A 14,573-nucleotide genomic window follows, 5' to 3' on the forward strand; every position below is an offset into this window, starting at 1 on the left:
CATACACGGAGGACGGACAGTGATCGAGCCCTGTCATACACGTCACATACACGGAGGACGGACAATGATCGAGCCTTGTCATACACGTCACATACACGGAGGACGGACAGTGATCGAGCCTGTCATACACGTCACATACACGGAGGACGGACAGTGATCGTGCCCTGTCATACACGTCACATACACTGAGGACGGACAGTGATCGAGCCCTGTCATACACGGAGGACGGACAGTGATCGAGCCTGTCATACACGTCACATACACGGAGGACGGACAGTGATCGTGCCCTGTCATACATGTCTCATACACGGAGGACGGACAGTGATCCAGCCCTGTCATACACGTCACATACACGGAGGACGGACAGTGATCCAGCCCTGTCATACACGTCACATACACGGAGGACGGACGGTGATCGAGCCCTGTCATACACGTCACATACACGGAGGACGGACGGTGATTGAGCCCTGTCATACACGTCACATACACGGAGGACGGACGGTGATTGAGCCCTGTCATACACGTCACATACACGGAGGACGGACGGTGATCGAGCCCTGTCATACACGTCACATACACGGAGGACGGACAGTGATCGAGCCCTGTCATACACGTCACATACACGGAGGACGGACGGTGATTGAGCCCTGTCATACACGTCACATACACGGAGGACGGACAGTGATCGAGCCCTGTCATACACGTCACATACACGGAGGACGGACAGTGATCGAGCCTGTCATACACGTCACATACACGGAGGACGGACAGTGATCGAGCCTGTCATACACGTCACATACACGGAGGACGGACAGTGATCGAGCCTGTCATACACCTCACATACACGGAGGACGGACAGTGATCAAGCCCTGTCATACACGAAGGACGGACAGTGATCGAGCCCTGTCATACACGTCACATACACGGAGTACGGACAGTGATCGAGCCCTGTCATACACATCACATACACGGAGTACGGACAGTGATCGAGCCTGTCATACACGTCACATACACGGAGGACGGACAGTGATCGAGCCTGTCATACACGTCACATACACGGAGGACGGACAGTGATCGAGCCTGTCATACACGTCACATACACGGAGGACGGACAGTGATCGAGCCTGTCATACACATCACATATACGGAGGACGGACAGTGATCGAGCCTGTCATACACGTCACATACACGGAGGACGGACAGTGATCGAGCCTGTCATACACGTCACATACACGGAGGACGGACAGTGATCGAGCCCTGTCATACACGTCACATACACGGAGGACGGACAATGATCGAGCCCTGTCATACACGTCACATACACGGAGGACGGACAGTGATCGAGCCTGTCATACACGTCACATACACGGAGGACGGACAGTGATCGTGCCCTGTCATACACGTCACATACACTGAGGACGGACAGTGATCGAGCCCTGTCATAAACGGAGGACGGACAGTGATCGAGCCTGTCATACACGTCACATACACGGAGGACGGACAGTGATCGAGCCCTGTCATACACGTCACATACACGGAGGACGGACAGTGATCGAGCCCTGTCATACACGTCACATACACGGAGGACGGACAGTGATCGAGCCCTGTCATACACGTCACATACACGGAGGACGGACGGTGATCGAGCCCTGTCATACACGTCACATACACGGAGGACGGACAGTGATCGAGCCCTGTCATACACGTCACATACACGGAGGACGGACAGTGATCGAGCCCTGTCATACACGGAGGACGGACAGTGATCGAGCCTGTCATACACGTCACATACACGGAGGACGGACAGTGATCGTGCCCTGTCATACACGTCACATACACTGAGGACGGACAGTGATCGAGCCCTGTCATACACGGAGGACGGACAGTGATCGAGCCTGTCATACACGTCACATACACGGAGGACGGACAGTGATCGAGCCCTGTCATACACGTCACATACACGGAGGACGGACAGTGATCGAGCCCTGTCATACACGTCACATACACGGAGGACGGACGGTGATCGAGCCCTGTCATACACGTCACATACACGGAGGACGGACAGTGATCGAGCCTGTCATACACGTCACATACACGGAGGACGGACAGTGATCGAGCCTGTCATACACGTCACATACACGGAGGACGGACAGTGATCGAGCCTGTCATACACCTCACATACACGGAGGACGGACAGTGATCAAGCCCTGTCATACACGAAGGACGGACAGTGATCGAGCCCTGTCATACACGTCACATACACGGAGTACGGACAGTGATCGAGCCCTGTCATACACATCACATACACGGAGTACGGACAGTGATCGAGCCTGTCATACACGTCACATACACGGAGGACGGACAGTGATCGAGCCTGTCATACACGTCACATACACGGAGGACGGACAGTGATCGAGCCTGTCATACACGTCACATACACGGAGGACGGACAGTGATCGAGCCTGTCATACACATCACATATACGGAGGACGGACAGTGATCGAGCCTGTCATACACGTCACATACACGGAGGACGGACAGTGATCGAGCCTGTCATACACGTCACATACACGGAGGACGGACAGTGATCGAGCCCTGTCATACACGTCACATACACGGAGGACGGACAATGATCGAGCCCTGTCATACACGTCACATACACGGAGGACGGACAGTGATCGAGCCTGTCATACACGTCACATACACGGAGGACGGACAGTGATCGTGCCCTGTCATACACGTCACATACACTGAGGACGGACAGTGATCGAGCCCTGTCATACACGGAGGACGGACAGTGATCGAGCCTGTCATACACGTCACATACACGGAGGACGGACAGTGATCGAGCCCTGTCATACACGTCACATACACGGAGGACGGACAGTGATCGAGCCCTGTCATACACGTCACATACACGGAGGACGGACAGTGATCGAGCCCTGTCATACACGGAGGACGGACAGTGATCGAGCCTGTCATACACGTCACATACACGGAGGACGGACAGTGATCGAGCCCTGTCATACACGTCACATACACGGAGGACGGACAGTGATCGAGCCCTGTCATACACGTCACATACACGGAGGACGGACAGTGATCGAGCCCTGTCATACACGTCACATACACGGAGGACGGACGGTGATCGAGCCCTGTCATACACGTCACATACACGGAGGACGGACAGTGATCGAGCCCTGTCATACACGTCACATACACGGAGGACGGACAGTGATCGAGCCCTGTCATACACGTCACATACACGGAGGACGGACAGTGATCGAGCCTGTCATACACGTCACATACACGGAGGACGGACAGTGATCGAGCGTGTCATACACGTCACATACACGGAGGACGGACAGTGATCGAGCGTGTCATACACGTCACATACACGGAGGACGGACAGTGATCGAGCGTGTCATACACATCACATACACTGAGGACGGACAGTGATCGAGCCCTGTCATACACGTCACATACACGGAGGACGGACAGTGATCGAGCCCTGTCATACACGTCACATACACGGAGGACGGACAGTGATCGAGCCTGTCATACACGTCACATACACGGAGGACGGACAGTGATCGAGCCTGTCATACACGTCACATACACGGAGGACGGACAGTGATCGAGCGTGTCATACACGTCACATACACGGAGGACGGACAGTGATCGAGCGTGTCATACACGTCACATACACGGAGGACGGACAGTGATCGAGCGTGTCATACACATCACATACACTGAGGACGGACAGTGATCGAGCCCTGTCATACACGTCACATACACGGAGGACGGACAGTGATCGAGCCCTGTCATACACGTCACATACACGGAGGACGGACAGTGATCGAGCCTGTCATACACGTCACATACACGGAGGACGGACAGTGATCGAGCGTGTCATACACGTCACATACACGGAGGACGGACAGTGATCGAGCGTGTCATACACGTCACATACACGGAGGACGGACAGTGATCGAGCGTGTCATACACATCACATACACTGAGGACGGACAGTGATCGAGCCCTGTCATACACGTCACATACACGGAGGACGGACAGTGATCGAGCCCTGTCATACACGTCACATACACGGAGGACGGACAGTGATCGAGCCTGTCATACACGTCACATACACGGAGGACGGACAGTGATCGAGCGTGTCATACACGTCACATACACTGAGGACGGACAGTGATCGAGCCCTGTCATACACGGAGGACGGACAGTGATCGAGCCCTGTCATACACGTCACATACACGGAGGACGGACAGTGATCGAGCCCTGTCATACACGTCACATACACTGAGGACGGACAGTGATCGAGCCCTGTCATACACGGAGGACGGACAGTGATCGAGCCCTGTCATACACGTCACATACACTGAGGACGGACAGTGATCGAGCCCTGTCATACACGGAGGACGGACAGTGATCGAGCGTGTCATACACGTCACATACACTGAGGACGGACAGTGATCGAGCCCTGTCATACACGTCACATACACGGAGGACGGACAGTGATCGAGCCCTGTCATACACGTCACATACACGGAGGACGGACAGTGATCGAGCCTGTCACACACGTCACATACACGGAGGACGGACAGTGATCGAGCCCTGTCATACACGGAGGACGGACAGTGATCGAGCCCTGTCATACACGTCACATACACGGAGGACGGACAGTGATCGAGCCCTGTCATACACGTCACATACACGGAGGACGGACAGTGATCGAGCCTGTCACACACGTCACATACACGGAGGACGGACAGTGATCGAGCCCTGTCATACACGGAGGACGGACAGTGATCGAGCCTGTCACACACGTCACATACACGGAGGACGGACAGTGATCGAGCCTTGTCATACACGTCACATACACGGAGGACGGACAGTGATCGAGCCTGTCATACACGTCACATACACGGAGGACGGACAGTGATCGAGCCTGTCATACACGTCACATACACGGAGGACGGACAGTGATCGAGCCTGTCATACACGTCACATACACGGAGGACGGACAGTGATCGAGCCTGTCATACACGTCACATACACGGAGGACGGACAGTGATCGTGCCCTGTCATACATGTCTCATACATTGAGGCGGGGAGGGTGGCCATCGTTAGACGCGATTGTGGCAATTAACGCCGTACACATACTTTCTGCCAATTGAATCCCCTCAATAGGCGGTGTGAGCGCCGCTCCGTGCAGATGGATCACAATCAGTGCATCTATTGATCGCTCGCTGCCCTTCACCCTCCACTTCATCAGCAGCCGGGCGGAGGACGCAGCCACTGCAAAACCAATCTACAGCCCGCGGGCTCCCAGCACCCGCCGCACCGCCAGGGCCACGGCCGGCATCTCTGCGACCATGTGCACAGCCAGCGCATCACGTCCTCATCAGTATCAAGATCTCTGCTTGCTTTCTATCAGTGGAAACAGATTTATTAAAATATAGATGCTAAAAACTCACTGATCCTGCTCTTACACTGCACCAAACCTTCAGCTGTAGCAGTGTAGTAAATCCTATGTTAAATTTGAACTCATGATTTTCCTTCCTCACCTTTTCTCCATAACTATTGCTGCACTGAAACAAACCATCAGCTGTGAGGACGGGCGTATTCTGCCAGGACAGGATTTTAGCCTCTTGTAAAGAAAAATGTTCTCAGTCACTGACAACAACCTTTATCAGAGATGTCGCCCACAGTAACCAATCAGAGGTCAGCTTACATCTCCTAACCTGCTCTGGCATCATGAAAGCTGCGTTGTGATTGGGTGCTACGGGCAACAGGCAATTTTACCATTAGACAGTTGTGTAAATGCGATGGAGGACGGGCGACGTCTTCACACCGGCGTCATCAGCCCACGGGGCCTCCCGTACATCACAGGCCACAAATGCCAGGACGTCACGAGTAACCACTGGCGAGAACGCCCCACATTCACCGAACGGCACGAAATAAGCAAGTCTGCACCAAACGTACAAAATGCATCCCCGGTCACCTCAGGCCTCTGACCAAAGAGCCCAGGAGAGAAGGACAGATGCCATATTATAGTGGCCGACGCCGGACCACCGATAAATCACCACGGCCATAACCACAGCGGCACCGCCACCCGCTACACAGCGGCGGAACGCAACCACATCCCACGCAGAATCAGGGGAAGACAGGCAGAGCAGCACTCACTATTCTGCTGTTACACCTTATCCTCCAGTCACCTCCAGAGCTGCAGTCACTATTCTGCTGTTACAACGTGTCTTATCCTCCAGTCACCTCCAGAGCTGAAGTCACTATTCTGCTGTTACATCATGTCATCCTCCAGTCACCTCCAGAGCTGCGGTCACTATTCTGCGGTCACAGAGACTTCACCTGAACACAGTGTAAGGGTTTGCTCACACTAGCAAATAATTAAAAAAAAAAAAAAAAAAAAAAAAAATTGGTGGGACAATTTTTCCTCACTTGTCATCAGTGTACAGTCCGTATTGTCACTTGGCATCTGATAATCTTTTATAGTTTCCCATCTCACAAAATTGTAATGTAGCCATAGAAGTCAGCTGGCACCGGAGGCCCGCACGCCGGAAGGCCCGCACACAGGCCCGCATGCCGGAAGGCCCGCACGTCATCTGATTTTTTTTTTTCACACCCATCAGATTTCAGTGAAGTCGCAGCTGAGTCATTTCCTTCATTTGCTTTTCACATTAGGCGGCCGCTCAGTGGGTGATTTGTTGCCAGTGGTAACCGTCCTGAAATCAAAGTCTACACCCAGGATCCCGACCAAGTAACACACTATGGCACCGCGATTGACACAGATCCCCCCGGGCGAAACACCACCGAGGAGGAAACCACAGCCGGCCCGGGGACAAACACCACCGAGGAGGAAACCACAGCCGGCCCGGGGACAAACACCACCGAGGAGGGAAGCACAGCCGGCCCGGGGACAAACACCACCGAGGAGGAAACCACAGCCTGCCCGGGGACAAACACCACCGAGGAGGGAAGCACAGCCGGCCCGGGGACAAACACCACCGAGGAGGAAACCACAGCCGGCCCGGGGACAAACACCACCGAGGAGGAAACCACAGCCGGCCCGGGGACAAACACCACCGAGGAGGAAACCACAGCCGGCCCGGGGACAAACACCACCGAGGAGGAAACCACAGCCGGCCCGGGGACAAACACCACCGAGGAGGAAACCACAGCCGGCCCGGGGACAAACACCACCGAGGAGGAAACCACAGCCGGCCCGGGGACAAACACCACCGAGGAGGGAAGCACAGCCGGCCCGGGGACAAACACCACCGAGGAGGGAAGCACAGCCGGCCCGGGGACAAACACCACCGAGGAGGAAACCACAGCCTGCCCGGGGACAAACACCACCGAGGAGGGAAGCACAGCCTGCCCGGGGACAAACACCACCGAGGAGGGAAGCACAGCCGGCCCGGGGACAAACACCACCGAGGAGGGAAGCACAGCCGGCCCGGGGACAAACACCACCGAGGAGGGAAGCACAGCCGGCCCGGGGACAAACACCACCGAGGAGGGAAGCACAGCCGGCCCGGGGACAAACACCACCGAGGAGGAAACCACAGCCGGCCCGGGGACAAACACCACCGAGGAGGGAAGCACAGCCGGCCCGGGGACAAACACCACCGAGGAGGAAACCACAGCCTGCCCGGGGACAAACACCACCGAGGAGGGAAGCACAGCCGGCCCGGGGACAAACACCACCGAGGAGGGAAGCACAGCCGGCCCGGGGACAAACACCACCGAGGAGGAAACCACAGCCGGCCCGGGGACAAACACCACCGAGGAGGGAAGCACAGCCGGCCCGGGGACAAACACCACCGAGGAGGGAAGCACAGCCGGCCCGGGGACAAACACCACCGAGGAGGGAAGCACAGCCTGCCCGGGGACAAACACCACCGAGGAGGGAAGCACAGCCGGCCCGGGGACAAACACCACCGAGGAGGGAAGCACAGCCGGCCCGGGGACAAACACCACCGAGGAGGAAACCACAGCCTGCCCGGGGACAAACACCACCGAGGAGGGAAGCACAGCCGGCCCGGGGACAAACACCACCGAGGAGGGAAGCACAGCCGGCCCGGGGACAAACACCACCGAGGAGGGAAGCACAGCCGGCCCGGGGACAAACACCACCGAGGAGGAAACCACAGCCGGCCCGGGGACAAACACCACCGAGGAGGGAAGCACAGCCGGCCCGGGGACAAACACCACCGAGGAGGGAAGCACAGCCGGCCCGGGGACAAGCACAGCCGGCCCGGGGACAAACACCACCGAGGAGGAAACCACAGCCGGCCCGGGGACAAACACCACTGAGGAAGAAAACACAGAGCCCCTAAGACACAACACACCTCCCTGGGTCGAACACGACTGCCACACAGGACCAGTGACCCCTCAGACACGGGCATAAAGAGAGGAGAGGGACTGCTGCATATTGTGGGGCACATTAATATAGGTAAATGGGGGGCACTGACATTCGATGTGATCTGCAGAGGCGACAATGTACCATATGGGGTTATCGATCCATCATGTCTGTAAGGATTGGAGTCATAAGAGCCGAACATAAGCTCAGAGAGAAAAGGGTGGCACTCTGACTTCTTCTTCCCGTTCTACCCCCCCCCCGATGTTTTAATTTGTCACAATTAAGATTAATTTCAGAAGCGGTGAGTGCCACCCGTTTTTCTCTAAAGTATATGGATTTATGCAATTTTTATATGGGTTGGCACCCATGAATCCGTAAGGGCGGTGTACTTGACGAGGTAATCACACGTAGCGGATATTTGGGCTCAGGGGTTGCAGCGGTGCAGGATTTTCTCCTCTACAGTATTGATCCCGAATAAGCTCATTAGTACATCACATGGGGGGAGGGGCACCTATCGATACCTCCTATAAGGGGGAGGGGCACCTAGCAATACCTCCTATAGGGGGGAGGGGCACCTATTGATACCTCCTATAAGGGGGGAGGGGCACCTAGTAATACCTCCTATAAGGGGGAGGGGCACCTAGCAATACCTCCTATAAGGGGGAGGGGCACCTAGCAATACCTCCTATAAGGGGGAGGGGCACCTATCGATACCTCCCATAAGGGGGAGGGGCACCTATCGATACCTCCTATAGGGGGGGAAGGGCACCTATTGATACCTCCTATAAGGGGGGAGGGGCACCTAGCAATACCTCCTATAAGGGGGGAAGGGCACCTCGCAATACCTCCTATAAGGGGGGAGGGGCACCTCGCAATACCTCCTATAAGGGGGGAGGGGCACCTAGCAATACCTCCTATAAGGGGGGAGGGGCACCTAGCAATACCTCCTATAAGGGGGGAAGGGCACCTAGCAATACCTCCTATAAGGGGGGAGGGGCACCTAGCAATACCTCCTATAAGGGGGGAGGGGCACCTAGCAATACCTCCTAAAAGGGGGGAGGGACACCTAGCAATACCTCCTAAAAGGGGGGAAGGGCACCTAGCAATACCTCCTATAAGGGGGAGGGGCACCTAGCAATACCTCCTATAAGGGGGGAAGGGCACCTAGCAATACCTCCTATAAGGGGGGAGGGGCACCTAGCAATACCTCCTATAAGGGGGGAGGGGCACCTAGCAATACCTCCTATAAGGGGGGAGGGGCACCTAGCAATACCTCCTATAAGGAGGGAGGGGCACCTAGCAATACCTCCTATAAGGAGGGAGGGGCACCTAGCAATACCTCCTATAAGGGGGAGGGGCACCTAGCAATACCTCCTATAAGGGGGGAGGGGCACCTAGCAATACCTCCTATAAGGGGGAGGGGCACCTAGCAATACCTCCAATAGGGGGAGGGGCACCTTGCAATACCTCCTATAAGGGGGAGGGGCACCTTGCAATACCTCCTATAAGGGGGAGGGGCACCTTGCAATACCTCCTATAAGGGGGAGGGGCACCTAGCAATACCTCCTATAAGGGGGAGGGGCACCTATCGATACCTCCTATAGGGGGGGGAAACACCTATTGATACCTTTTAAGAAAGGACAATCATCTCAGCGCACAGTGGAGCTATGAGGGGACATGACATTAGAATGGGAGGTCTCAGAATGTGGATTATATGACAGTTTGTAGCCAGATTCGTGAATCCCTAACGGGGGCAGCGTTGGGTAAAGGCTTGTATTGTATGGTAACATATAGCGGTATATTGGTCCTGGTGTCCCGGAGGATGTGTCTTATATTGTGTATTATCAGAAAAGGGGATAGTAATACGTGACAAACAGGGCCTGAGACGTCATATGCGGGGGGCTGTGTTGCACTGTATGCGGGGGGCTGTGTTGCACTGTATGCGGGGGGCTGTGTTGCACTGTATGCGGGGGGCTGTGTTGCACTGTATGCGGGGGGCTGTGATGCGCTGTATGCGGGGGGCTGTGATGCGCTGTATGCGGGGGGCTGTGCTGCGCTGTATGTGGGGGGGCTGTGCTGTATATGGGGGGTTGTGTTGCACTGTATATGGGGGGCTGTGTTACACTGTATATGGGGGGGTTGTGTTACACTGTATATGGGGGGGCTGTGTTGCGCTGTATGTGGGGGGGCTGTGTTGCGCTGTATGCGGGGGGCTGTGTTGCGCTGTATGTGGGGGGGCTGTGTTGCGCTGTATGTGGGGGGGCTGTGTTGCGCTGTATGTGGGGGGGCTGTGTTACGCTGTATGTGGGGGGGCTGTGCTGTATATGGGGGGTTGTGTTGCACTGTATATGGGGGGTTGTGTTGCACTGTATATGGGGGGGCTGTGTTACACTGTATGCGGGGGGGCAGTGTTGCGCTGTATGTGGGGGGGCTGTGTTGCGCTGTATGCGGGGGGCTGTGATGCGCTGTATGCGGGGGGCTGTGATGCGCTGTATGCGGGGGGCTGTGATGCACTGTATGCGGGGGGCAGTGTTGCGCTGTATTGCGCTGTATGTGGGGGGCTGTGTTGCGCTGTATGTGGGGGGGCTGTATTGCGCTGTATGTGGCTGTGTTGCGCTGTATGTGGCTGTGTTGCGCTGTATATGGGGGGCTGTGTTGCACTGTATATGGGGGGGCTGTGTTGCACTGTATATGGGGGGGCTGTGTTGCACTGTATATGGGGGGCTGTGTTGCACTGTATATGGGGGGCTGTGTTGCACTGTATATGGGGGGCTGTGTTGCACTGTATATGGGGGGCTGTGTTGCACTGTATATGGGGGGCTGTGTTGCACTGTATATGGGGGGGCTGTGTTGCACTGTATATGGGGGGCTGTGTTGCACTGTATATGGGGGGCTGTGTTGCACTGTATATGGGGGGGCTGTGTTGCACTGTATATGGGGGGCTGTGTTACACTGTGTGGGTGTAGGGGGTGTTGTCCATTCAGCCAGCCCCTGCAGCGCCCTGTCGTGGACACAGGGCCCCCGGCCTCCCTCCATGCTCCCCGGCCTCCCTCCATGCTCCCCGGCCTCCCTCCAAGCTCCCCGGGCCCTCACAGCTTTGTCCATTGCCCGAACCTCGGCTCCTACCTGTCCGGAAAAACGCGTCCACCTCCGAATCCGTTCCTCCTCCTCCTCCGCCGCCGCCGTCCTCCGTGCCCTCCGCCGCGTTCATGGCAGCAGTCGCCGGGGCCGGGGAGCTGGATCCTCCGGGGGCCTCCACGGTGTGCGCGGTCACTGAGCGGCGCTCCCCGGCTCCATCTCCGTGTAATGGGCAGCTGTGATAATGCCGCCCGGACCGAGCTCAGCCCCAGACTGCGCCGCCTCCTCCTCCTATTGTTCACATCCTGCGCCCCCTCCTCCCGCCACCATGTGACTGTCACATCCTGGGGGGCTCCTGCACTATTATACCCCTATATCCCCAGGAATGCCCCCTCCTCCCGCCACCATGTGACTGTCACATCCTGGGGGGCTCCTGCACTATTATACCCCTATATCCCCAGGAATGCCCCCTCCTCCTCCTGCCACCATGTGACTGTCACATCCTGGGGGGCTCCTGCACTATTATACCCCTATATCCCCAGGAATGCCCCCTCCTCCCGCCACCATGTGACTGTCACATCCTGGGGGGCTCCTGCACTATTATACCCCTATATCACCAGGAATGCCCCCTCCTCCTCCTGCCACCATGTGACTGTCACATCCTGGGGGGCTCCTGCACTATTATACCCCTATATCCCCAGGAATGCCCCCTCCTCCTGCCACCATGTGACTGTCACATCCTGGGGGGCTCCTGCACTATTATACCCCTATATCACCAGGAATGCCCCCTCCTCCTGCCACCATGTGACTGTCACATCCTGGGGGGCTCCTGCACTATTATACCCCTATATCACCAGGAATGCCCCCTCCTCCTGCCACCATGTGACTGTCACATCCTGGGGGGCTCCTGCACTATTATACCCCTATATCCCCAGGAATGCCCCCTCCTCCCGCCACCATGTGACTGTCACATCCTGGGGGCTCCTGCACTATTATACCCCTATATCCCCAGGAATGCCCCCTCCTCCTGCCACCATGTGACTGTCACATCCTGGGGGCTCCTGCACTATTATACCCCTATATCCCCAGGAATGCCCCCTCCTCCTCCTGCCACCATGTGACTGTCACATCCTGGGGGGCTCCTGCACTATTATACCCCTATATCCCCAGGAATGCCCCCTCCTCCTGCCACCATGTGACTGTCACATCCTGGGGGGCTCCTGCACTATTATACCCCTATATCACCAGGAATGCCCCCTCCTCCTGCCACCATGTGACTGTCACATCCTGGGGGGCTCCTGCACTATTATACCCCTATATCCCCAGGAATGCCCCCTCCTCCTGCCACCATGTGACTGTCACATCCTGGGGGGCTCCTGCACTATTATACCCCTATATCACCAGGAATGCCCCCTCCTCCCGCCACCATGTGACTGTCACATCCTGGGGGCTCCTGCACTATTATACCCCTATATCCCCAGGAATGCCCCCTCCTCCTGCCACCATGTGACTGTCACATCCTGGGGGCTCCTGCACTATTATACCCCTATATCCCCAGGAATGCCCCCTCCTCCTGCCACCATGTGACTGTCACATCCTGGGGGCTCCTGCACTATTATACCCCTATATCCCCAGGAATGCCCCCTCCTCCCGCCACCATGTGACTGTCACATCCTGGGGGGCTCCTGCACTATTATACCCCTATATCCCCAGGAATGCCCCCTCCTCCTGCCACCATGTGACTGTCACATCCTGGGGGGCTCCTGCACTATTATACCCCTATATCCCCAGGAATGCCCCCTCCTCCTGCCACCATGTGACTGTCACATCCTGGGGGCTCCTGCACTATTATACCCCTATATCCCCAGGAATGCCCCCTCCTCCTGCCACCATGTGACTGTCACATCCTGGGGGGCTCCTGCACTATTATACCCCTATATCACCAGGAATGCCCCCTCCTCCTGCCACCATGTGACTGTCACATCCTGGGGGGCTCCTGCACTATTATACCCCTATATCACCAGGAATGCCCCCTCCTCCTGCCACCATGTGACTGTCACATCCTGGGGGCTCCTGCACTATTATACCCCTATATCCCCAGGAATGCCCCCTCCTCCTGCCACCATGTGACTGTCACATCCTGGGGGCTCCTGCACTATTATACCCCTATATCACCAGGAATGCCCCCTCCTCCTGCCACCATGTGACTGTCACATCCTGGGGGGCTCCTGCACTATTATACCCCTATATCCCCAGGAATGCCCCCTCCTCCTGCCACCATGTGACTGTCACATCCTGGGGGCTCCTGCACTATTATACCCCTATATCACCAGGAATGCCCCCTCCTCCTGCCACCATGTGACTGTCACATCCTGGGGGCTCCTGCACTATTATACCCCTATATCCCCAGGAATGCCCCCTCCTCCTGCCACCATGTGACTGTCACATCCTGGGGGGCTCCTGCACTATTATACCCCTATATCCCCAGGAATGCCCCCTCCTCCTCCTGCCACCATGTGACTGTCACATCCTGGGGGGCTCCTGCACTATTATACCCCTATATCCCCAGGAATGCCCCCTCCTCCTGCCACCATGTGACTGTCACATCCTGGGGGCTCCTGCACTATTATACCCCTATATCCCCAGGAATGCCCCCTCCTCCCACCACCATGTGACTGTCACATCCTGGGGGGCTCCTGCACTATTATACCCCTATATCCCCAGGAATGCCCCCTCCTCCTGCCACCATGTGACTGTCACATCCTGGGGGGCTCCTGCACTATTATACCCCTATATCCCCAGGAATGCCCCCTCCTCCTGCCACCATGTGACTGTCACATCCTGGCGGGCTCCTGCACTATTATACCCCTATATCCCCAGGAATGCCCCCTCCTCCTCCTGCCACCATGTGACTGTCACATCCTGGGGGGCTCCGGCACTATTATACCCCTATATCCCCAGGAATGCCCCCTCCTCCCACCACCATGTGACTGTCACATCCTGGGGGGATCCTGCACTATTATACCCCTATATCCCCAGGAATGCCCCCTCCTCCTCCTGCCACCATGTGACTGTCACATCCTGGGGGGCT

The 14,573-nt window shown here is 56.6% G+C and overlaps 1 protein-coding gene across 3 annotated transcripts in view; it reads right to left on the bottom strand.

Annotated features, from left to right (window-relative positions):
* LOC141049132 (kalirin-like) overlaps positions 1-14,573 on the bottom strand; it is a 159,265-nt gene that overhangs the window by 100,642 nt on the left and 44,050 nt on the right. Inside the window, exon 1 of one of the 3 annotated variants that reach the window (XM_073545268.1) lies at positions 11,531-11,817. The exons of the other annotated variants lie outside the window; for them this stretch is intronic. Within the exon in view, the coding sequence (XP_073401369.1) occupies positions 11,531-11,615 (85 nt within the window). The 5' untranslated portion in view covers positions 11,616-11,817. Of the gene's footprint in view, positions 1-11,530; positions 11,818-14,573 lie in introns of those variants that run through there. 3 annotated transcript variants of the gene reach the window in all.

Source organism: Dendrobates tinctorius, unplaced genomic scaffold, assembly GCF_039654945.1.
Source record: "Dendrobates tinctorius isolate UK_male_01 unplaced genomic scaffold, ASM3965494v1 ptg000143l, whole genome shotgun sequence".
Classification (NCBI taxonomy): Eukaryota; Metazoa; Chordata; class Amphibia; order Anura; family Dendrobatidae; genus Dendrobates; species Dendrobates tinctorius.